Source organism: Crinia signifera, chromosome 5 (assembly GCF_055691185.1).
Source record: "Crinia signifera chromosome 5, ASM5569118v1, whole genome shotgun sequence".
Taxonomy (NCBI): Eukaryota; Metazoa; Chordata; class Amphibia; order Anura; family Myobatrachidae; genus Crinia; species Crinia signifera.
Genome location: NC_139221.1, coordinates 142,118,352 through 142,145,549, shown reverse-complemented (window position 1 = coordinate 142,145,549; position 27,198 = coordinate 142,118,352). Strand labels below are relative to the sequence as shown.

At 37.6% G+C, this 27,198-nt stretch overlaps 1 protein-coding gene across 3 annotated transcripts in view; it reads right to left on the bottom strand.

The window, feature by feature from the left end:
• The window catches only part of CDH12 (cadherin 12), an 849,072-nt gene that overhangs the window by 301,562 nt on the left and 520,312 nt on the right, over positions 1-27,198 (bottom strand). For all 3 annotated transcript variants that reach the window (XM_083188087.1, XM_083188088.1, XM_083188089.1), the window contains one exon: positions 2,108-2,525. In XM_083188087.1, the coding sequence (XP_083044213.1) occupies positions 2,108-2,437 (330 nt within the window). In that variant the 5' untranslated portion in view covers positions 2,438-2,525. The remainder of the gene's footprint in view (positions 1-2,107; positions 2,526-27,198) is intronic.

The window sequence follows — 27,198 nt, the reverse complement described above, 5'->3', positions numbered from 1 at the left end:
AGGTATTTTCTGTCGCTTACACCTCTATCCAACCTACTGCATTTGCTTTTGTGACACCCCTTACCAAGGTGTCTATCTTTAGAGGCTAGCTGACACCCCTTTTTCTCTTGCAAAGGGTTACCTGCATATATTCCCACCACCAGAATACTTAACAGTTTAGGACACAAGTGGCGCCCTACATCCCTTTCTTCTTTATATATATATATATATATATATATATATATATATATATATATATATATATATATATATATATATATATATATATATATATAGTCCAAATATCCCAGCACTTCCATGCAAGGAATTGAACACTCTCCAATACATCGAGAACAGTCAATTGGACGTAAATTTAAATAATGAGATTTTTATTCCAACAGATTAATTATCATCATGCCTCAATGTTTCGGTCCACAGCTGGACCTTTATCAAGGAGCCTACAATATAATATAAACAAAACATATATCATCTGGATGTGCCCAAACAAACCATGTGACAAACATCCAAAAATGATGTTGTACAAAAATTATATACTTTTAAGATGAATCAATAGCGTGCAGCATAGCCCTCAGATTAGCCCTGGGAGTGGGGAACAGCTACACCATAAGGGTGTCCTGACCTTGTTTATATACCCTATTAAATGAGCATTCAAGTATGTGTAATTGGCGCCAATTTTGCAATCAGCGCCAATCAGGCACTGACGCACTTCCGGTGGCGCCGGAAGTGCATAACCCGGAAGTGACGTCCGGTGGAACGCACAAGCATGTGCTGACCCCGGAAATGACATCCGGTGGAACGCACATTAGCGCCGCAATGTATCCGGGGATCTCAGCTACATGCTATGGCTACTACATGGTTGAGGGAGAATACATGCAAATTACAGTGGGCAAATAGCAGAATTATTCTAATCTGCTGAAGCGAGTTCTAAAGCAAATGTGTTCAATCTATAATGGTACATATCTTAAAATGGCGGCCTGTTTGGCCAGCAAGGTGGAACGCATGGGTTATTAGCGCCACCTGGAGGACATGTGGTGTATATAATATGTCAGATGGATATTATGCATGGAAGGTGTCCGCTGTATTATAGGGCTTCAACCAGGTCATATATTCAATAGGAAACATAGAGGTATATATACATTAAAGTGAATATTTATTTACAGGATTTACCAAACGTAAAAGTGAATGGAATGTGTCACCTAGATTTAAACGGTGACCTCCATTTGTGTTACTCAATGAATATCTCAGTTCTTCCTATTATAAATGTACCAAACTGTGTTTAAAGATTATGTCATAGTGCTAAGTTTTATAGTCTAGTGGATGGAGTTTCTCTTATACAATATGTTTTATGAGAGAAGTATCAAAAGTCCATAGTTCACGACTCTATCCCATTATGTCCTTGTTGTAACTTCATAGAATTGGATACACAGCTACATTGTGGCGGTAATGTGCGTTCCACCAGACATTACTTCCGGGGTCGGCACATGCCTGTGCATTCCACTGGACATCACTTCTGGTGCCACCGGAAGTGCATCAGTGCCTGATTGGTGCTGATTGCAAAATTGGCGCCGATTACACATACTTGAATGCTCATTTAATAGGGTATATAAGCCAGGTCAGGACACCCTTATGCTGCTATGCTGCACGCTATTGATTCATCTTAAAAGTATGAAATTTTTGTACACCATCATTCTTGGATGTTTGTCACATGGTTTGTTTAAGCACATCCAGATGATATATGTTTTGTTTATATTATATTGTAGGCTCCTTGATAAAGGTATAAAGGTCCGGCTGTGGACCGAAATGTCGGGGCATGATGAAACTGAATCTGTTGGAATAAAAATCTCATGATTTAAATTTACATCCAATTGACTGTTCTTGATCTATTGGAGAGTGTTCAATTCCTCGCATGGAAGTGCTTGGATATTTGGACTATTTAGGAGGTTTATGGTCAAACATATTCACCTCTTTTGGACACCCCAAATGTTGCCTATATCCAGTGTGAGTGTGGGCAGGTTTCGACATATATATATATATATATATATATATATATATATATAACATTAAATCTACATAGTGATCAAATTGAAATGTAGATAAAAAGTAATACCTTTCCTATATATTGTGGTTCAGATCCCATGTATTCTTCAAGCACAAAGAACTGATTCCATACCCAACCACGTTTAACTCTTTGTGCTGCTGATCTCCTTCCCAACATTGTGATGATAACATTTTCTTTTTGCTTGAAAGCTGAAGTTTGTGGTGGCTGCTGTGATTGCAGTGGTGTTAACAGACCTCCATCAAAAAGGAACCAAAGCAGCAACGATAAGCAGTTCCTTGTAAGCATTGGAAAAGACGTCCCTTCGGCCTGGTAGCTAAAACGCCAACACTTGTTGCAATACTGTAGAATCCAGTTTGAATTGTATCTTTTCCTCACCATACAACTCGTACGGTTGCAATATAGATGGTATGAAGTTTTTTTTTCAGTTGACGTGATTATTATCACATTGATGTTGACCGATAAATTCCTGAAATCACACATAAGACTAGTGTTATACTCTATAATTCCTAAGTATATACAGATGTTTACAGTAGCAACACCTTGTTTTTAAATAGTGCACAATGTTGATAATAGCGGCTGTAAATAAGTAATTATAAAAACACAACATGAGATTATAAAATCCACATATCAGCAAATGTAAAATAAATCAATTAAGATCATATTTAACAGAAAGATAAATGTAATGTGATTAAGCTAATTTCTAAATTTGAAACAAGCTCTCTCTAGCAATGATCAAGCAAATAAACCATATATTTTTTTCAATAAACATAATTGTTAATATAAATGCTTGCTGCAAGTATACAGTGGATGATTTTCCGGTACTTATGTAATATCTGGGCTCCCGTTTTTCGTATGAGACCGCGTCCGCTCTCCACGCTTCGAGCACGGTGGCTCGCTGCGCTCGCCACACTATATAAGATCAACTCCATGCGTAGTTGGATAGTAGGGGTATAAAAAATGGGGTGCATTTAACATGGGAGCCCAGATAATACATAAGTACTGATTTTCCTAATATTGTAGGATTAAAAACTTTATACTGCAGCTCTACTTCATTATGAACATATGGAGGCTGATTCAGGTCCCAATGCGCTAAGAGCCATGTCATAAAGAATTGACGGCTGGTACAGTACTTTGCATATGCACCAGATTTGCCTGTGAATGGTACCGGTCTTGCATCTTCAGCTGCAGATGTGAAATAATTGTGATTCTGCAGCTATTTGGGGGCAGGGAGGAAAAGTCAACTGCATCCATTTAACAAAATAAAAGCATGTATTTTGCATTTTGTGGTAATACCAAGGCTACTGTCTTTTCTGATTGAGATTTCCTGGACTTAGCAAAGTAGCTGCAGCATCAAATCTCCATGACCTCATGGGTCACTCAGACAGCTTATGGTGTAACAAGTGATCTAATGCTGCATCCTCAGATGCAACACTGGATCATACATGTAACCCCCAGGCAACAAGATGTAACCCCTGACGTTGAGCATGTAGGTAAGCTGCAGTTATGTGGTATAATATGTTATAGGCATTAAGGTGTGTTGTATAATATGTAATGGGCATTGTGGTGTGCAGCATAATATGTTATGGGCTTTACATTGTGTGGCTTAATATATAATAGGCATTACAATGTGTTGTATAATATGTAATGGGCATTGCGGTGTGCGGCATAATATATAATAGAAATTGCGGTGTGTGACTAAGGGGGAAATTTACTAAAGGAAATTTGTAAAAAAATAGGTGTATTTGTATCCAGAAATACACTTATTTTTGACATTTACTATCCCAAAAATACGGCAATTCGTAGTCGTATTGATGTGCTATCAATACGATTACGAATTGCCGTATTTTCGGGATAGTAAATGTCAAAAATAAGTGTATTTCTGGATACAAATACACCTATTTTTTACAAATTTCCTTTAGTAAATTTCCCCCTAAATGTAATGGGCATCATGGTTTTTTTTGTGTATCAATTGGGTGGGGGGCTTCCAATTTTGTACGTCCAGGGCCGCACAAATTCTGATAGAAGCCCTGTGTGTGTATATGTATATGTGTATATATAATCTATATATACAGATACACCTGCCTTCATTGTTGCTGCACCACATATTTTCATGCCTGTTTGGTGTTGAGGAATCTCTAATCTGTGTCATCATGGCTTAATGCATTTCTATGAACCGTGGGAGTGAATTAGATGCACACACATGGGATCACACCATTTGCTGCAAATGGCAATTGGCCCAGCAATGATAAGCATGGCAACATATGTGTATTTGTGTGTGTGTGTGTGTGTGTGTGTGTGTGTATATATATATATATATATATACACACTTCCACTGAAGTTGGCACTCCGCATTCAAATAAGCATCAATTCTGGTTCTCTTCAATGCATTTACTACTCAATCCAACAGAATAGAGGCACTCAGAAAAACAGATTCATCAAGGCAAATGAAAAAGCGTATTTAGCATCAAGGAATCCTTTCAGGATATTGACAGTGATGATCATCAAGTTGGTGTAGGCAGCCCAATGTGTTTTATTAATAGCATGACTTCATCAGGGGCAGAAACAAATCAGTTTGATTGAGAGATTTACACCAATTTGCTGTCACCAAAACAGATCATCGAAAAAATATAAGATGGTCCAATTAGAATAATCTTTTTATATGAAGGAAACCACTAATGCTGGTTTCTCAAAGGCTCAAAAATTAGCTCAGGTAATTCTGTGACCAAAATATTTGTCAATTATATAGACTGAGAGGAGAGTGTGTGTACTGCTGGATTCCAAAACTAAGAGATTTTGGTCACAGAATTACCTGAGCTAATTTGTGAGCCTTTGAGACACCAGGCGGGCTTGCGGGCTTTCAGTAAAGATAGAACTTCACATGTATCAGGTGAATCAATGTTTTGGTTTAATTTAACCTTCCTCAAGATAGAACATTCTATGCATGTAGCAGTGGAGATTGGAAGGACAGTAGAGAACAGAGAAGCTGAGATAGAACCAGTGTTAGGGGGCTGGGCAGAGTGGAGGGCAAGATGGATTAGGGCAAAGAGGTTATCTCAGGATTAACATATGCACTTTATTAAGTTTTCACTAACAATTGGTAATTTCATTTCAAAGGTTTATTTCTTTAAATGTTAATATTTCTACTCCAGCCAAAGTACAGAGCAGAATTAATTTGTACCTTCATTATTGCACCTTTTTTATACCATATACTGTAAGATCGGTAAAAGACAAACTCAGTATGGAAAGGCCACCAAGCAGAATGATTAAGCAGACACAGAACAAACAAATAAACTGACAATATATTATACCCCCGTGAAACTGTCTGTAATACTACACATTTAAAAAATATATAATCCCTGACCATCTTTAATTATCTTTACAATTTATGTAAAAGATACATACTTATTGTCATCAAATACAAACACTGTACTCTAATGATTGGTCTCTGTGAAGTAGTGTGCAAGAAATATAGAATATAAGCTCCTCTGGGGCCGGGACTTAAGATTTTAATAATTATGTAGGCTCAGTACATAAACATTTTTATATAATGGTGAAAAATGCCCAACAAGATTTTAAAAAGGCATGTTTTCGCTATTATGGAACTATAAGTCAACTTAAAATGGAGCAATAGAACTACATACGTATATTCAGCAGTTGAATAGTGCATAACAAGTGAGAACTGCAGGAAGCACTGTAAAATAGTTTTATTATATATGAACTAAAACAATATAGAATTTAAATATGTACAACATGGAAAACAAAACCATAAAGTTTATGAACCAAATCATAACAACTCAATAATAAGATCCCAATTACGAAAAAATGTATGCAATAAAATCAGAATAATATGGTATTAATAGTTATTTCAAAGTAATACTTTGTCTGCAGAATTCTATGCTAAAAACATTTTGTAAAGTAAGATTAAGCATCTTGCATAAGAAAACATTTCCATGCAGTTGCATCATTACTTTTTGGACATATAATTTGGCAAGAGTATATTTACTACAAGTACATGTCTTGCAGTATGATTCTCTTCCTCTAAAAGCACTTACTATGGCTGTGCATCCATTTTGTAGCCCACCTAGAGACCAATATACATCAATGTGTAGAATCAACTTTTGATTAAAGTTTTTGGAGCATAAAATCTTAGTTATCACTTTCCATTTTTGAGAACATTTTACTATAATAAATTTATCAAGATATTTTTATATTTCAGACCTGTTAAATGTTAAATGTACAGTTTCTCTCTCAACATTGAAAGTAAGCACAGAAAATATTGTATTTAAGACTATTACTCCATTTATTTTTCAATAAAGTAATAAAAATTGCACAAGTATAAGTGGAAATTTATGAATGCGGGACTAAAAGGCCAATGAGGGATAATAATGCAAGCTTTTAGACTACCTCAAAGCTACTTTTAATCCAAATTTTATGAAAGTAAAAAGATGACCAGACACTTCTGATTAATTATTTATAATGCAACAAATTGTCTCTGACCCCATTGCCATTATATATAAAAATACTATACAGTGGCTAGAAGGGGCAGAATGAATATACATTTACTCACACTACTGATGTTCTTGTCCAACCCCTAGTTGCACATCTACAGTATTAGCTTTAACAAAGATAGATATTTATTGAAAAAATAATCGATTATTTTATAATAATAAATAATAATAATATAATTTATCAATGTTCCCTAAGAGCCTATGTTCTAAGGATATACATGCTTAAGTGGGTGACAATCAGTACCTCAGTCAGTTTGCTTACAATGCTCTATCTCTAAGTACAAGTATGGATGTATTTAAAACCTGGACTGATAGGCTGCATTGAGGAATACGTTTGGATACGTATACATTAGAAACCCATGATTTTCATGTTGATTACAAATCCATTGCATTCATGTCTGCCAGAAAAAGAAACCACAATTCGTGGCTTTTTAATATCGAATAGTCCCTAGGTTTCATCAATTGCAGTTGTACTTATTTTATCAAGTAGTGCAGCCAGGAGCCAGTCAAAAGATGTCGAGGCTGGGTAAGTAATGGATTGTGGTTGAGTGACCAAATTCTGGGTACAATATACTGTATCAGTGTGGAAAGTAAAAATGACCCAGGATCTTTGGTTGTGAGGTAGTCAGGCTAATACATTTAAACCATAGTATACCTTTACCCCGAATGTTAAGACGTGTTCATTTCCACCAATTGTGAAGAAACATTACCATCTGATCACAGTTCTGACATCAACTCATGTTACAAGAGAATGTTAGCTATTTTTTTATGTGGATATTAGTATCTATAATATATAGTATACACTGACTTTTATTTGAGTTAATTTAATTTGTTCCTTTTTTATATTACCTTTATCCAACAAGATTTGCCATTGGGTACACCAAGATTCTTTTCTGATTATCTCACATATCAACTCCGATAGTATTTATGTTTTAATAGTGACATTTTACCTTTTAACTATATATATATATATATATATATATATATATATATATATATATATATATATATATTGAAGCAGAAACGGATACATTTATCTTACAATACTTGATGATAGGTGAATGTAAACATTTGCAGCACTGTAACGTAAGATTTTTATTATTGCATATATTTAAATCTTAGACCAAAAATGCTGACTCCAGTAGTGCTGCTTCAAAACTACCCAAGCATCCAAAGGACATTCCCGACAGTGCTCTACTTCCTGTTGCCAATGACCCCTGCCACTTGGTGTGATGTTATGATATAACATATTGGGGGCCTAGGGCTGTTAAATGGAAATAAAGAAATATGCTCAGCAGCTGCTCTCATTCTCTCTTCTATAACATAAGATTTTTTTATGCATTGCCTATTTTACTATTATATTGGGTCATTCATAAAGGTTTTAGTTTACTACTTTAGTCTTACATGTTCCCTTTGCTGCTTAGGGTGTCTTGTAAAAAAAATAAAATTATTTGTTTATTTTGAGTTATATGTCCTGTATCCCAAAAGAGAGTAAAGCCAATTACAATCAGTAATATAAATGTGTCATGAATACAAATGGATATAGCAAAAGCAAACGCAGTGCAATTTGACATATTTTATAGTAAATGTTGCATTGCCCTATTTGCATATACTTAGGAGCTTAGCCATATACACTGTAAAATATACGTGACATATAGCTTATTATCTTGGCCACTTCTTGAGTCCCTTAATTCTTGCTAACTTTATTCTTGTCATTCAGGTCTCTTGCCTGAGTATGTTTCCCTACTCCACCTTCTTCAATCCAAACATTCATGCAATCTTCTGATATTGTTCATTTAATAGCGGCAAGTAGTCCAGTATTCAACCATTCCTAACCCCCCCTCCAAATCACAAATTTGTGCTCTTGTCTACTAACATAGACGACTGCAGCCTCCTATTTCCTAATTTTTATTTTGGCAGCCTCTTTACTTTGAATTAATATTCAATGTTGCTGCTTATCTTACTTTATTTTTCCCTCCAGAATCATTTAAGCTTTGCACCCTCACTTCCTTGCATTCTACACTTCTGAGATCATATACATTTAAGTCCAGACTTTTTCACCATCTATGATCATCATCTGATTGTGACCTTGTGAACTCCATTGATCAACTCCTCCCTATCCAGCATATACTGTAAAACTTCTAGTGTTTTGCGCCTTCATAAATGAACTACCTTACCCTATCAGACTGCCTATTAACCTTCACTTTATCAAATGTGCCTTGAAAATTAAACTGATCATTCCAAATGTCCTCACTTTTAACTCATGACCTCTACCCATTCTATTTCACTTTCCAGTATACCATTACGCCATTTGATCAGAATATATAATAAGCAGGGCCCTCATCTCTCTTGTTTTACATCATCCAATATCTGTGTCTCCCATCCCCTTTCATTAGCAGCAATTGTCTATCTGTCACTATTTAAGTCCCCCCCCCATTATATTAAACATTTTTATATTGTGTTGATTATGTATACTTTTTCTTGCACAGTATGATGCAGTGAACACTTGGTGGCACCACATAAATTAAAGATAATCTATATTATTCAAAAGAAAATAGTTACTGAACAGTTTTGTTATTATTTGTATAGAAATTGTAACATTAGTGGTTTATGGCTTTAAAACCAAATTGAACTTCCTATAGGTATCCAGCTCTCTTGTCACTGTGATTATGAATCACACATAATCAGAGCAGTTGTGCGCCATTCACCTTCTGCTTCCCAGCCTGCAGCCAGACAGTGAATGGCTGTCAACATGCTGGTTGTTGGATGGCTGGAGCTATTTACCAATCAGAGTGCTGACAGCTATTCATTGTATGGAAGCAAGTGGAGAGATAACATGGGACCAAAGGACCAAGCATGTTATATTTTTTGTTTTGTTTACAATTTTCCCTGTCAATTGGTGTGAATGAGCCCAAATCCATTGCTTGCCCCAGTGCCAACAATGCTCTTAAGATTGTACTGTTATTATCTTCTAGAAGGTGCTAAATAAATATTAGATTCTGATTGGTTGCCCATAGTAGAATCCCATGTGAAATAGAACTCACATCTTACATTTTCCCCTATGTGTACCGCTGAGTATACAATAACGTGCACATCACAGGGTCTTTAAACCGTAGATTCATCTTGTGGATCCTATCAATCTTTCCAGTTTGTCAGATTACAGTCTCGTCCACTCCTGTCACAAAGTTTACCCCATGAAATGTCTCATATTATGTGGGTATAGAAATGCATACACTCTCATGGCTCATTCATTAAACGTGTATCAGGAGTTTTAAGAAACCACCTTGCAACTAGCCTCCTAAACCAATCTGTAATACCAATAAATCATGGCTACTGAACACAATTTTTTTTAAATACAATGGATGCATTATATGCAAATTCATGAGTCCGGTCAGTAATAAATGTAGTAATACTAAAGATTTAAAAATTAAGAAACTTATAAACTGCATGACCTCATGTGTGAATTATCATATAGAATGCACCAATAGCTTACAATACATCAGAGGAACCAAGAGGAATCATAAAAAACTATTACAGAAGCATGTGAGCGGCATCAAAAATAAACTATAAAATCACCGAATACTCACAACACTTTTTAAAACCACATTATTCTGATCTTTATCATTTCTGTTTTAATGCTATGTGCAACTAGGTCCATTAGGTGGTAATCTTGATAAAAGACTGCCACATACTGTAGAGATGATTTATACTCTCAACACTATGCTTTCTGTGACTACTCCAGTGGTATAAGTTTGTCCTAGTTGCAAGCTAAATATTGGTGCCCTATCTCCACATTAAGGACATCTTTACTTTATTGTGACAGAATATTTTCCATATAATTAGTGGATGCTGCTACTTCAATGTTGCAGGGGTGTTGCCCCTAATTCCCTGACCTAAGAGGAAACCGCCAACAGCCAGGATCCTGGCACCTGCACAATCGATCCGGCAGGTGCTAGGACCAGTGCATGCACAGCGGCCACTTTGTTACATGGAGGCTTCTTTAAGTGGCATGTGTTTGTATCTGTTTTTTACCTGAGTGCCGCCGCATCTAGCATAAATATGTATGTATCCTGCTTGGGGATTTGGACACACAAAAACACACATATATATATATATATATATATATATATATATATATATATATATAAAACAAGATATGGGGGGTCCCCTTTCTGCGCTCTAGAACTATGGAGCAGCACCTCTGAGGGATCTTCTGTTAGGTAAGATCCAGGGAATAGAAATGAAGAAAGAAAGTGGGGTTTCAGAGGGCGCTAATATATCACAACAATTTTGATAAAAATGGTATTTATTACAACCTCAGTAAAAATTGTCATAAAAAACACCTCTTAGGGTGTAATGTTTACACATAAACAATGAAAATAAAACTCTGGTGAGACATTATGAGAACGATGACACTGGTGATATAGTCAATTCAGAATGGAAGGCCTAACGCGTTTCGTCATATTCATGACTTCATCAGGGGCAGTGAAACAATTGAAACGACTGCAAATCATAATACAAACAATAGATACATATGTAAATACCATTCAATAAGAATTTTTTAAAACAAGATACTTCAGAAGGCAAAAAACAGGTTTCAGAGGAGGAGGAGGAGGAAAAAGGACAAAAATGGTCTAAACGTGAAGATGTCACCATTGAAACCCAAAATGGATGGAATCACCAATTCAAGGGAGGGTGAAATTATGTGAAAAAAATTATAATAAAAACACATACCTATAATATTCAGAAATAAGTATCAAGTATCCAGAGTGAATTTCTCAGCAATTAGCCAGAATGATGGCACGATTATTCAATAAGAGCTATATGCAAATTTAACAGTACATAAGTATATGGCCATTTGAAACATGAATAAAACATATTCAAAATTGAGATCCTTTTACATACCCGATGGGTTTTGATTTTCTCCAGCAATAAACGATACTGGGCTCAAATGAGAAAATAGCCCGTACACTCTAATGGTAGGATCAATAATTGGGTTTTAGCTTATTGCAAAATATATGGATATCAATAAATAGCATTCCGAAAAAAATTCCATACACTCTAATTGTTAATCGACTCTAAATGTAATCAGTCTAACCAGGATTTATAAATCTAGCATGATTATCACCATAATTATAAAGGTGCATCCATTACAAAGCAACTGGTATAAACAACAAGGTATATATAATATCAATTAAACAGAAGTCCAGGGGAAAATGGTACCTGCTTGTATAATATGTAAGCTCAGTAAAAAAGGAATGGATCACAATCCCATAAATGCATTACTTACATTGGAGTTCTGTGAAGAGATGTACACCGCATGAATCCACCAGAGTGAATGATTAAGTCTCTGTTGGTGCTGGCTTATATAGCACTAAGTGATGACATCACTTCCTGTAATCACGAATGGTTTTTTTTTTTTCTCCTCACAACTTTATTCCATTATTTTTTTTTTATAGCAGCCATGAAAATAATCTTAATTTAAGTGAAATTCAATTTAAGTGCAACGATAGTGAAAATGGTGTTAAATTCCTTATTTAGAGCCATTAAATCGCTCTGTATATACTGATTAGACCTAACCATATATTATTTAAAAATTTGTGAGTATATTATTTAGTGTATATTTATTTCTCGTGGACTAACTATTACATACTAATTGGATGTGCTATGTGATATATTTAGTGCATACTATGATTGTGAGCGTAACAATTTTACTGAACTTACATTCACAAATAAAGAGAATAATTGCATTTATACTGCATCAATACATTATCGCAAATTGTGTATAGAAAAAATAAACTTGATGAGGAAGGATAAGTGGGAAATGAATTGGTAAGGAAGGATAAGTGGGAAATGAATTGGAACAAAGAGGATTAGAATTGAATTTATAGGAATGCTACGGCATCGATTCCCTCATTCAGGCCATTTGGTGTTAGGGAATTAAGAGTGTATATCCAGAAACTTTCTCTATTGATGAGTTCTGAACCTCTGTTGCCACCCCTAGGGTTTGGTGACACTTTCTCTAAGATGGTGAATGAGAAATTTTCCTTAGTTACAGTTGACCTATGTTTTTCCAGGTAATGCCTAGGAAGGCTGTGTATTTTAACTTTTTTTTTTTTTTTTTACTTTTGGTATATATATACCCATCCAACTTTATCCAAGACCAGTAATATGCCTGTTTATGCCTGTTTATCCTTATCCTTGGATGAATGCACTTTGTTGGGACTGCTTTTTTCACTTGCACTCAGTACTTAGCAGCATAACACAAATTTGTTTTCATAAAAATCCCATTTTAAGCACTGTGTGTGGGATCCGGTGTCATCTTATGATGGCAACCAACCAGGGAGAGATACCAGATTTCACATCTTTATCTACTCCAGTGTGATAACTATGACACTCCCAGTTTTTCTAATTTAGAAGCAGAGAGAATTCTTCACGACAAACCTGCTTTTGATGAGAATGGTGTTATTCCTAATGAGGATGTTTACAAAGAATTATTTACAAATAACTCGCGGTTTCCACATTCACAATATCCCAATTGGCCGGTATGATATATGATTTTGCAAATAATGCTTAATAAGTGGTCTATGGACCTGATGGTTCTTGTCATAGAGTAGTCGACTAAGGAGTATAACACCACTCTGGACAAAATCACTAAGTATGAACTGGAGCACAAGATTTAATTGGAAACTGATCATTCTGTGGAGTGGCTCCCTAAATAAAAAAAAAATAAAAAAAGTTGATTAGTAGCGAATGGACTTACTCAGGTTTAAACGGAAAAATTTGCTAAAGACAGCTAGACTACAGCCAAAATTGTGTGCACACATGGCTTAATGGCCAGGTCCATCTATAAGGATAGACTGTGGTCCCCTGCCACGCAGATGCAGACCTAGTTTCCAGCAGTTCAGTAAGTCTGCTAGTTAGTTATAGGACTCAACACGGGATCAACCCTGTTCTCTGGAATCTAGTCCTTTAGGGATCAGTACCCAGGCAGGGCACCCATGACAGAGACGAAGCCAATTAGGCAAGGAGGCCAAACAAGTAGACAGGAAAGGAAGAAAGCATCGGAAAGGAACATAAGCCTCATATTTAATTTATCCTCCACCCCACTCAATGATGCTGAAAATTGGGTCCTTAGTAGGGGACTTTTGTTCATCCCCATAGCTACAGTTGACCCATTTCAGCAGAAAATTGATACCTTCAGGTTACAGAGATCGATCAAATTAAAAGAATATTTAGATAAAACACCAACAATCACAATTAGAACAGCCGCTTTTCCTTCAAATATACAGAAATTGAGTCCATCATCACACTTCGATCCTCACTCTTCAAACGCATCCATAAAAACTTTCTATCGACTGCTTGAACAAGAAATATCTATTAGCACCACAATATGTCAAAAGAAGAACTGGAAGCTCTTAAGTCTCTGAATCAACAACAAGACATATTTATCAGGAGAGCCAACAAAGGTGTTTCCATTATTTTGCAGGATTTTGCAGAATACACCAAAGAGTGTTAAAGATTGCTTGGAGATATTAACACCTACTGTATAGGGTTCTTGATAAAGAACCTACACTTGTGATCCAGGCCAATCTCAAAGGTATATTATATGCTGTTCAACAAAATGTAATCACTAAAGAGGTGTTTGTTAAACTATGAGTACCCTGTGATTCATATTTTTTATACAATTCCAAAAATACACAAGGACTCACAAAACCCCCCGACAGGCCAATTATTTCTGCCAGATTGTCCAGGCTAATTAATTCTGCCAGAGGGTCCCTGTGTGAGCCCTTGGCTATCAATTTGGACATGTATTAGCAGCCTTGAAACCAAGATACTTGTACACATCTTAGATTCGAACATGCTACTGTATAAATTCCAGACTTATCTGTACTTGAACCTTGCTGTAACACTGAAATTTCTCCATTGTGAGACGAATAAAGGGATTCTATTCTATTCTATTCTATTCATGACGACACTCTACTGGTCACAGTATGTGGCCAGTCTGTACACATATATTCCCCATGAGGAGGTATTAGCAGCCACCAGAGAATTAATCACAGGAAAGCCACTCTACATGGGGTCAGATATAGATTTTATGATCCTTTTGGAGTTTACACTCAAACACAATTTATTTTTGTTTAATTGCGAGTTTTACATTCAGTTGACAGGGTGTGCAATGCTGTCGGCGGTAGCACCTAGGTTTGCCAACACCAAGTTTTTTTTTTTTTTAGTTTTGCTATATTGATGATTTCATTATTTTTTGGACCACTTCTGTAACATGCTTTGAGGTGTTAATTGACACACAAATTGTTCTCCAAGGACCTTATTCTGGTTTTCTTGTTAGGACATTCTTTTTACAAATCATGGGAGACACCATGGGCTCAAACATTGGATGTGACAGATTTTGGGAGACTTTTCCCTTTTAAAAAATATATGGTAAAATCAACCTGGTTTTTCAGTGTAAATGTAAATATAAACTTTCCCAAAATCTCTCACCTTCTGATTCTCACACCCTATTACATTTGGCCCTATGTCTATCTCATTTTTTTCTTAGTTTACACACTTTCACATACAGTATGTTATATTAACAACCTGTTCCTGTTGTGGACTGGAGGAACTTAGTTGCTCATTTGGTTCATAGATGGCCTCAATTCACTGAACATTAGGTTTAACCTTTCTTTTAGTGAAACCACCATTAACGTGGATGTTTGTATTCTTTGTAAAGCCAATGGTCTATCTACTTGGATACTTAGAGTGATGTTTTTCTTCTACTTACTTAATTTCCACTTGATTTGAGGCATTGACATATAGTGCAATCCGATGAGACAATTAATCATTTTTTTTAGTGTACTGTACTTTTTTGTTACAAGAGAAGCAACAACTTTAAAAATATTTTAGCTAAATCTGAGATTGGACCAATTAGGAACAATATTTGGCTACAGCCTAAGCATGGAGTCTTTAACTATCAATTATTTTGCCTTGGTGACAGATTTGTGGATTCTGTACAATGGATTACCTATGAAATGACATCATTTGAATTGTCATAGCTGTTTCATTATCTTTGTGATAATATACCCCTGCAAATTACATTACATGAGTACCACCATTCATCCCTTGAAAGATCTATATCAATACATCATTCATCTGTCAAGAAAGCAAGAGCTAATGTTGATTCAAACCCTTCTCTAGTTGTGAAACACTTTTCTATGTTTGTACACAACTTTCTTGACTTTTGTTTTGATTCATGCCAGTGGACCACATTCTGCCATTAAGATGAGGAAGTTGCACCTTCAGAAGGAATATCTATGGATTCACCTTCTCAACACTAATAATCCTCTTGGCCAAAATGAATGTCATTAATTGAATTGTTCTTTTTAGGGGGTTAAGGTTATCCTAATGGTAGTGTTATGGAATTTTTAAGATTTTACATGTTCTGAAAAATGTCCCGTTGCTTTGATCATTTCTTCCATGTGTTTTTATGTTGTTTGTCTATATTAACTTTTTTCCCCTTTGTCCAGTTCCTTTTTAAAATCTTTTACAACCAGTGGGGCATACCCTGTGATTAACTTAGATTCATTATATTATCCCATTTATAATTTATCTGTGGGATTTTCTGTGCGGCTGCTGGGCATGGAACAATATACCGCTGTGTCTGCCCCATGGCCGCTCCTGACATTTAAAAAAAAATCATAAAATCTCTTAATTTTGAACTGTGTTTTATTCCACTGTCTTATTAACAATAATTCGATTTAGTCAATTTAAACCTCCTCACAGCTCACAAATGTGTTCATCCTCCATATCTATACCAGCCAGCAGTCACAGTACTGCATAAACAGTGTGGGTAAAGACAGCAGTCTCAGCAGTCTCAGTAACATACACACAGTGGAGTATGGCCAGTAGTCACAGTACTGTATACACAGTTAAAGTATGGCCAGGAGTCACAGTACTGTATCCACAGTGGGGTATGGCCTGCAGTCACAGTACCGTACACACATTGGGGTATGGGCAATGGCAATGCTGAGGAGTGCCCATATCTGTACTTTTTCCCCTGACAGTAGAAGGCCATCCATTAAAGGTGATAGTGGCAGTGACTTCCCGACAACAGTAGCCCCTGATCTTGGGCTGTAACTTCCCATTTCTGCAGAAGCTCATTTATTGGCATGTCCTAAGTAAACAGTCATCTGCTGAGGTGTCTCAGAACCCAGAGACAAAAGAATACAAAAGGCTAGCATCTCAGAGAGCTTCTGCAGCCACAGAATCCCCAGAGGAAAAAGAGACAGATGCCAAGTGGAGCCCTATTGGTGAAAAGTATCACTGCAGGACTTTGGGGTAAGACTAACAGAATGATAGCAATCTAGTACATGCTTTTGAAACTGTGTAGTGGTTAATGGTAAGGTGGTTGGCCCAAATGAGACCAGAGAGGTGGTTGGGACAGTCAATTACAAGGTTTGGCAGGAGGTTAGAAGGAAAGAGATACAAATCTGTTTGTTGGCAAAAAAGGTCCCAGAATGCCCAGTACTAGGGTGGCCAATCCCGGGATCGGGATCGTCGGGATCCCGGGATTTGGCCCCTAAAACGCCGGGATTTCAATCCCGGTATTGGAGTTTCCAATCCCGGGATTTCGGGATTAGACTGCGCATGCGCAGTCTAATGCCGGCCAGCGTCTTAGCGTGTGCTCAGACGCTGCCCGGCTTCTCCCTTCCCCGGCAGTGCATCCCTGCACAGCGTGACGAGTACAGAGGTCACGCTGCGCAGGCCAAGCAGCTGCACAGAGCCCGTGTTAACTTTTATGCTGTTTACGTGCTACAAATAAAAAATAAAGACTATACTGCTATTAAATCTATGATATATATATATATATATATATATAATATATATATATATATATATATATATATATAACATGTACGACGGTCAGGCACTCCAAACAGCTTTAGCCTTAACTGCAGTCGGTGCCTCCACAAAATAGTAGGATAGAGCCGGGTAGGTGCGGCACTCACGACTGGATTTCTCAATAACGATAGACAAGAGCCTTGTTTAACAACGTTTCAAATTCTGTTTTAACCTGATGAAAAATTACAGAATTTGAAACGTTGTTAAACAAGGCTCTTGTCTATCGTTATTGAGAAATCCAGTCGTGAGTGCCGCACCTACCCGGCTCTATATATATATATATATACATACATACATACTGTAGATATGTATATATGTATAGATAGATAGATAGATAGATAGACTTGGCTCCATGTATAGATATATCTAACAGGCCAGTGCGCCGTTCATAGAGGCGAGTGTCTCACAAGCACGTGCATCCCATTCTTGGCAAATGGCATACTGGCTGGATAGATATGCTTGGATCCAGAATCCTTTGTCAACATGATGGAGTCAGTTTCCTACCAGTATTTAAAGATCCCATTGACTTTTTGGATGTCAGAGTCCATTTAACAGAGGGTTCCATTTCTACATTGTTATTCTGCAATGTATTGCGAGATACCAACAGATACACCCTTCTTTTGGCTAGGAACCAACATCCTAGTGCATGGGTCTTCAAACTGTGGCCCTCCAGATGTTGTGAAACTACAATTCCCAGCATGCCTTGCCACAGTTTTGCTATAAGGGAGTGTTAAAACTGTGGCAAGGCATGCTGGGATTTGTAGTTTCACAACATCTGGAGGGCCACAGTTTGAAGACCCATATCCTAGTGCATCAAAGAAGGGACTCCCTTCCTCATAAATGCTACATGTAGCCTGAATCACTGACAATACAGCCACCTTCCACAGGAACTTGATTGTGTCATTACCAAATTCAGGGAAAGGGGATATAAAATTTGTGACCTAAAAGCCACCAAAGAAAAAGTTATTTCTATGAAAAGAGAAGAGATTCTGAAGCCTAAAGAAACCACTGATCAGAGTGACATTTTTACCTGGACAACAAGATTTGATACCCATACTGCCATTGCCTCTAAAAAGCGAAGTCTTTATGGCTAATACTGTCCAGTACAAGAATACAAAAGTATTGACTACAGAGGTGCACAATAAAACCCAAGTAAAGCTACACACAAATCCACATAGTAGAAACACCAAGTACTACTAAGAATTGCAAATAGATAGAAGAAATAGTGAATTTGAAAAGTAGTGCTCACAGAGTAGCTATGTAACAAGGTAGATTAAACCTTATATAAGGTAATATCAAACCCAAATTGGATTCAAACTGGCAAATTGATGATCATATCACAATCCTGTGCATTCCAATGCTTCCTTTGTTCCATTGCCAGATGCGGCCCAGGCTGGAGCCACGCCCCCTCTCCTTGGATGGTCGGACCCGCGCCACTCTCCTCTTCTTTCTTGCAGACCCGGACAGTACTGTGAGCAGCCGTGTGCTGGGGGCTGTAGCGAGGTGGCAAGAAAGAAGAGGAGAAAGGTGCGGGTCCGACCATCCAAGGAGAGGGGGCGTGGCTCCAGCCTTGGAAGCATCTGGCAATGGGAGAAAGGAAGCACTGGAATGCACAGGATTGTGATATGATAAATTTGCCAGTTGGAATCCAAATTGGGTTTGATATTACCTTATGTAAGGTTTAATCTACCTTGTTACATAGCTACTCTGTGAGCGCTACTTTTCAAATTCACTATTTCTTCTATCTATTTGCAATACTGTCCAGTTACAAAGACCTACCTTGCTATAAGAACAGCAAGCCCATTACCTGATTAAAAACGTGGTTGAAATATTCGGGACATACTCGTGTGGTCTGATGTTATTTACTATAGGCTTAAGAATGTTACCAACAGACAACCGGAATGCCCCTCTAGTGTTACCTGTGGGTATCTAGTAATGGGCCAACATTTCTTCAACCCCCACAGGGGGAAAAGCTATTCCATTCGGTATACCTTGTCCTGCTCTTCTAAATTTGTTGTGTACATCATCATGTGCCCCTCCGGATTACAGTATGTGGGCATGATAACGCAGGCTTTCAAAGAAAGAATGACCCTCCATCGCTCAGCTACCTGGGGATCTTTGGAGGGTAAGAATGTGGACCAGCCAGTGGCGTCTCACTTTAAACGTATGGGTCACAAACTACCTTCTTTAAATTACAAGATTATAGAACCATGTCCCTGAATTACAGCACGGTGGGAATAGAGTAGCCAAGCTACTCAGATTGGAGGCAATCTTCATCCAAAGATTGGACACTATGGCCTCTCAAAGCCTTAAAGAATGCACTTTTTGGAATGCGTTATCTTAATTCATTATTCTGTCTCGTTCTGTAATGTGTTATGTATGTTATGCCGTTTTTTATGCCTCTGCAGTTAGTATTTTTTACTTGTAATTCACTAGGCTGGCTGCGTTTCCATGCTTCTAATTTTTTTGTCCACTTTATTTCTCTCTCTATGCAGCTTGTCGAGTGCCAGAGGAATGTGTGTACAGGTCGCTTGGCAACCACCGGGTGCTGATTTGTGGACGCACAGTGACACAGGACGGCGCCGCCGGCTACCTGACCTTGTGACCCAAGTCCTGGATGCGGTTGATGGTCTTCTGTTGTGCTTCACTAGTCTATAGAGGGTATTTAGGTAAGTACACTGAAGCTATTTTCTTTGTCTGGTCTGATGACGGGGCAGGTTTAGCCCCGAAATGTTACTGTTATTCTTCTGCATAATATACTTTAAATTGAAGTCTGGAGTGCTGTGCCGTTTCTTCTTCTGCTGCAATATATATGTATACATATTATAATATATATATCGGTATAACTGGTTTCAGTATTACAGGTGAGATGAAGACCAACATTTATTACTTTATATCTAAATTTAAAGCAGAGGAGATTCTCCTAATGTATTAAAACAAGCCATTTATGGGGTAGGAAAATCTATAGAGATGTTTTATTGTACAAATCTGAAAATAAATCAAACTAGGCTGTAAATGTCAAAGGAAAGGAGAACAAATGTAGATTTATTGCCACCCACAAAGACACACATAAGAAAGTTTATGGAATGCTGTAAAAAAGGTTGTATTAGCAAATGATCATATTGTAACTAAATATTTATCTAGAATACTGGAGGGTTTCAAAAGGACACACATGCTTCTAGTAGTAAATATTGGCTCAGAAATAGCTGTATGCTACAACAGAGAGTACAGCAATTAATCTACAGCATTGCCAATAAATTCAGAAAAGTTATTATGACCCTTTTGCATATTTGTCTATGGTTGATTTTTTTGTCAAAAATTAGGGTATGAAAGAAAACAGGTAAGAATAAGATTGTCACTGTGTAATACCTAAACAAATTTGTAGTGTTACCTTCTTATCTACCATCATTCCTTGTTACAATATATAAATATTATTCTACTTCTACCCAGCAGCCAGGTTGCAATACTCATTAATAATTGTAAAGTGCAAAAGATTATGCTCTGTACCAGTAGGGGTTAATTATAGTGGCCATTTTATTCTTACCTTATATTGACCATTTGTGTTAACCTCTGTATCTCTTTGTATTAATCAATCTTTGAAAAATACAGAACAACACACTAGAAAAAAATCAATCAAAAATAAATATTTGTTTATTACTTACTAACATTTTATTTATTAAGTTCATTATATACATTAGCACACACATATTCCGTAGCTTTACAGAGGATATTTGAACATTCACATCCGTCCCTGCCCCAGTGGAGCTTACAATCTATATTCCCTACCACATGTACATGCACACACAGACATTGTTTAGGGTAATTTTGTTGGGAGCCAATTAACCTACCAGTATATTTTTGGATTGTGGGAGGAAACTGGAGTACCCGGAGGAAACCCACGCAAGTACGGGGAGAATATACAAACTCTGCACAGTTAGAGCCATGGTGGGAATTGAACCCAAGACCTCAGTGCTGTGTCAGTAATGCTAACTACTACACCATTCATACTGCCCCGACCATGCAGAATACTTGAGCTTAAAATGCTGAATAAGCAGACTCAGAGGCATATTTTTTCACAAGCAATCTAGGCACCTGCAATAGACCCAGCAGTTCCCAAGGGGCCCCATAAATACATTCTAGCCATCCAAAACGTTCCCTGAGGAGTTTTTGTGACATCATGCCATCACACGGAAATGCCCACACTCCTAAAGTGCATTTTGATGTTCTTTGATAGGATAAAAAACGTCTCATCCACTGTATGTGAGCAGTCAGTTTACATAAATATGAGAGCGGTATTATCCTACGGTAGTTCCAAAAGACCTGGAGCCTGATTATGATTTGTATGCAATGCAGATCTACTGTAAGAAGGTCATTCTAATTCATCCTCACCGCTGGCATCTGTGCAAGTGGACGCAGTGCCTTGTATAGTCACTGTCCCATTTGCACAGAGCAGCGGGCAGGTGGCCACAGACACAAGGGGTGAGATTTAATAGGATGAGAGATTCAGAAAGTGAGAGATTTGGTAAGAAATCTCGTTTTTTTAAAGCAGCAATCAAGTTTGATTTTGAAGTGTAACTGATTGCCGCTTTAAAAAAACTAGAGATTTCTCACCAAATCTCTCATTTTCTGAATCTCTCATCCCATTAAATCTCACCCAAGGAGCGTTCAATGGAATGCCCAGCATTTCATGGGCATCCCTATGATAATGCTGGGCATTCCCATGGTAATTCACTCGTACCCAGGGACCTTTGCATGCTTTTGTCTACACATGCAAGCTGCGAATGGATGTTTATGGAAAACATCCATTTGCGTGTGGGTGAAATAGGCATGCGGGCGTCGTGGCGCCTACTTGACTCACAAAGCTGAGAATTTTGCAGCTTTGTGAGTCAATCAGAATGACCTCCTAAATGCAGCTGAGCATTTATTGGTAGACTATCAATGCCACCAGCACAATTCAATACAAAATATAGTGCTATGGATTGTTTGAAAAAGGGAGTCCCAAACCAATATTTTGACTAGTGCTGCATGAGGTCTAAATTCACCTCTGTTCAAAATAATAGTAAATGTAGTACTATGTTTGTGTTTAACATAATCATGCTTTTCAATGGGGAACTACTGTAGATATATTCGTCTGACCTTTTTTCTGTGTCTGCTGGTAGCCAAACATTCCCAAATATGAAGCCTGAATAGATCAAACGGCTTTTTGAACTGGTCCTTGTTCACTAGGCTCTTGAGCTGGCAAAAACCTAGTCTGCAGAGCGGGAAAGCGATGGTCAGCAGAGGTGCTCTCCGCACTCTGCATCCTGCTGCTGGCTTTACAGGGACTCAGGGGCAGATTAATTAAGCTTGGAGAAGAGATAAACTGGAGATAAAGCGGAGAAAAGGTAAAAGGAGATAAAGCACCAGCCAATCAACTCCCAACTGTCTTTTTCAAACACAGCTGATTGGCTGGTGCTTTATCTCCTTTTACCTTTTCTCCGCTTTATCTCCAGTTTATCTCTTCTCCAAGCTTAATAAATCTGCCCCTCAGTGGGGTCAGAGCTACACGGGGGACTCAGTGGGGGGCTGAAGCTACAAGTGGATTCAGCGGGGGATGGCGCTACACAGAGACTCCTGTTGGAGCAGGTATTGCATCTGTATGATAGAGCCCAGGCCAGGAGGTGAGGATTTTGTCAGTGTGACAGAGCGCAGAACACATGGTGGAGCAGCGCATCAGAGTGAAATAGGGTAGGCTGCAGGGGAGAGCAGGCCACACAATGAGGGAGTGCATCAGCGAAATATAGCACAGGCCACAGGGGAAGGAAGCACTTACTGTAAATGTGAAAGAGCCCAGGCTGGTCAGTAAAGGATTTCATCAGAGTGATAGAATGCAGGCTACAAGGTGAGGAATTGTGTCAGGATGATAGAATGCAGGTTGCAAGGTGAGGGAGCGAAACAGCGTGATAGAGTGCAGACCGCATGGTGAATGATGCACACTACTGTGTCATTTACTGTGAATTAGTACTATTACATGAACAAGTCCCTTCCCCCATGAAACCACTCCCCTACATTTTTGACTCAAGCAGTATTCCTGTTTTATGTCTGGGGGCACCAATTCTCTTTCTGGCACAAGTCAACAAATATCTAGTTACAGCACTGTATGGGTTCCCTTTTTTCCAGGTCCAGCATCAGGCTTTTCCCATCTGAGATAAAATAAACAAACTAATGACCTTATGTATGCCAGATACAAGTCATACTGTATGTTCATGCTGAACATACAGAGCAGGAACACGTGTGAGTTTTGTAACTTGCAGATGCCGCTACCATGGGAACACACATGTGATTGGCTGTGAGTGACCTAGCAACTATTGATTGATAGTCCTTTGTCATACTATAAATGGCACACTTTTTCCAGGTTTTATTGAATTTTAAACAAACCAAGTATTTTTTATATTTCCAATTGTTTTTATTCCATGGTTTAACTTCAAAGTACATTTAAATAATGAACTGCTTAAGTTACAATAACAAATTCAAAATTTATTTTATAGACTGGGTGTGGTCAGGTTACTGCACAGAAATGCTGTAAAAAGTAATCTCTGTTTGCATACTACATTGCGGAAATGATCTGCAGCTGTGTTTTCATAAGGGTGTATTAAAACACAGATCTTCAAAACATATCTTTATAAAGAGAGAATTAAAAAGAAGGTAATACATGTTAAGTACTTACCCTATGAACAAACAGATGGTATTCAGCTGAGAATATTATGTCTTGAGACAATTTTCTACCAACAGAGAAAAACAAATCTCAAGTACAAAAGAGCTTGGTCTTGTATTATGTATTATATTTCAGTAAAGCAGGTCCTTAAAATACCGGGAAAGTAAATTATTTTGTGAATAGGGAAATGCTTCATATATTTAATGGAAATTTTTTGGTAATATTTGTTTTCAGTTAATGAGGTCTAAATCTGTAACATGAGTGGAAACATTGTTGGCTGTACATGGAATGCATCTCTATAAGCAATCAGTGTATTAAAAGAATGCAGAATTTTAAAGTCCTTAGCTTTCTACATAACTAAAATAACACTTATCGGCAGTAACCATTTTGCTATACTGTACCTAATGTATATATATATGAGTACTTTAACATTTATTCAAAGATTTTTTTGAAAGAAAAAGTGCAGGAAATCTGCACAAAAAAATGACTGTTAGAATTACCGTATTTAGGGGTAACTCCTTATAGGCTGGATCTCAACTTAGATATATTGGTAAGTGCTGTTGTCATGTAGCCTTACAGTAGACAATTGTATGGCCCAGATTGGGTGCTGTTATCATGCAGTGTAGGACTTCTGGTATCAGAGAAGCCTTGACGAGGCCCGGAAGCTTATCATATCTTTTGTAAAATATATGTAACTAAGATCTCTGAATTACCTTCTATTATATTGGTTTTTCAAATCTTACTACTAATGCCCTTTTGCTGTGCTGGGGGTTAAAACCCCCTCCCTTGCAGAACCTGAGGGGCATTACTAGTTTGATTGAGCAGCGTTCACACTGTTTTTATATGCAAGAGGCATTTGTTGGGACCTGCATTTGGAGGGCATGCTTGTTCCTGTAGTGCCACAAGGAGGATTTGGGGGTAACTCCTTATAGGCTAGCTCTCAACTCAGATATATTGGTAAATGCTGTTATCATGTAGCCTTACAGTAGCCAATTATATGGCCCAGATTGGGGGCTGTTATCATGCAGTCTAGGACTTCCAGTATCAGAGGAGCCTTGATGAGGCCCGGAAGCTTATCATATCTTTTGCAAAATATATGTAACTAAGATCTCTAAATTGCCTTCTATTATGTTGGTGTGTCAGTGGACATTACTTCCAAATGATATGGAATGTTCTTGTATTAAATAATTCAAGAAGACCCAACAAATTCTATCCAAAATGAATCTTCCTTTAAACTCTTAAATGACATAGGTGTTTTTTCTCCTGTATGCTCATGGCAACATTAGGGAGCACACCAAAAACAATAGAGACAATCATACTGCATAGTACCCATATGTGTACAAAAATTATGGTCACACAGTTCATTCACAACATTTTTATGTAGTGGTATAACAGCATGTGAATAGTTCCTTAAGGAAACACAGGAACGGGTTAATCCTTTGTGAACTCACTCAGTAAGTATTCCTGAAACAATATAGTGTCTCTACACACTCAAAGCCCAAGATTCAGGGGGACACAAAAGGATACAAACAGTAGTGCAGCAATGTCAATTAAATAAAGATATTTTATTAAGCTATACAAATTGTAGAGGTCACTCCACTAAACCATTTTGCCAGTTTATCATTGGTATCATACTGGCATCTACAGCAGGACCACATAGCGTGACCCCCCACACACCATATAGATCCCCAACAGCTTATCTCCCCTTCCTGAATGTGTCTCAGCCCCCATAACGTGACTCCCCCCACAGCCCAACTCAATGCCCTCTGCCTCAATAAAACATCCCGCCACCCCTATACCCCGAACAGGTGCACTGGTGCACTCATTACTCAATGACACATTTTAAAAGATCCACAGGTGGAGATCATTATTTCACTTGTGATTCTGTGTGGAGACATGGAAAACATGCACTGTTGGGGGGTACTTGTGGGCCGAGGTTGAGTAGCACTGTTCTGGAAGTTAATAGAATAAACCACTATAAGTGTAACTTTTCTGGCTGAAAAGCTGTGCATGAAAATCAATGCATGCATGTGTGTGTGCATGGCTATGCATGCAGTGCAGTAGAGAATAAAGGTGTTGAATTAAATATCAAGGCCAAATCATAGGGTTGTGGCTACACCAACACCCCCCAAAATAATGGAAACTACTATACATGCTTCTACTTAGAAAAGGCACATGCATCAGAGGAGGACATTCCTACAAATACATACCTAGGCCAAGTCCCTGATGGACATCTTGAATATACCCAGGTTATTGTAGTAACATCTATTACACCCTTCTACAAATGTGTGTATGCTGAGGCAGAAAAAAAGTGCTTGGGTTTACATGAACTGAAATGCAGAATGGTAGGAAAGAAATTAATTGAATGAATGGATGCATTAATTAATCTGGGGGAAGCGTTTAGGATCTAATTGCTGGATTGATGGTCATGACCTAAACTCATCTTGAGTGTGTATGATTTGATCTGGGAGAGGTTTAAATATTGATACCGAAAAATAATAAATTCACAATATGTGGAGGGACCTTTCTGTCCCCCTATGTGATCTGATTTCCCCTACAGACAATTTTATATACAGTAGGGTTTTTTTTTTTGTGGTTGATGGAGAATGGACAGGGCTGCCATAAATTACAGAAAACAATGAAACAGTTACATAATGGCGCTTGCAAGAAAAAATAATACACATCTGCCTCCAAAAGGAAATAAAATACCACAACGGCCCTTAACAGGAAAACAAACAAACACAACGCATAGTATACCACATACTGTGATAACATACATATAAATATTAGTAAAGGTGTGAATCACATTACAGGGAAGAACATTATCTTATATCAGCTTTCCTCACATTACAGGACTAGTGGTTCCATTTGCAATATAGGAGCAAAGATATGCATTGTTTTAAACCACCATTGTTCCTAATGAAAATAATCCTAGAACTATACCCGTCATTATTTATATATTTATTTATTTTCAGTTTCTTATATAGCACAGCTTATTCCATTGCGCATGTTATATCATACTGTATACTGTATATCTGGAT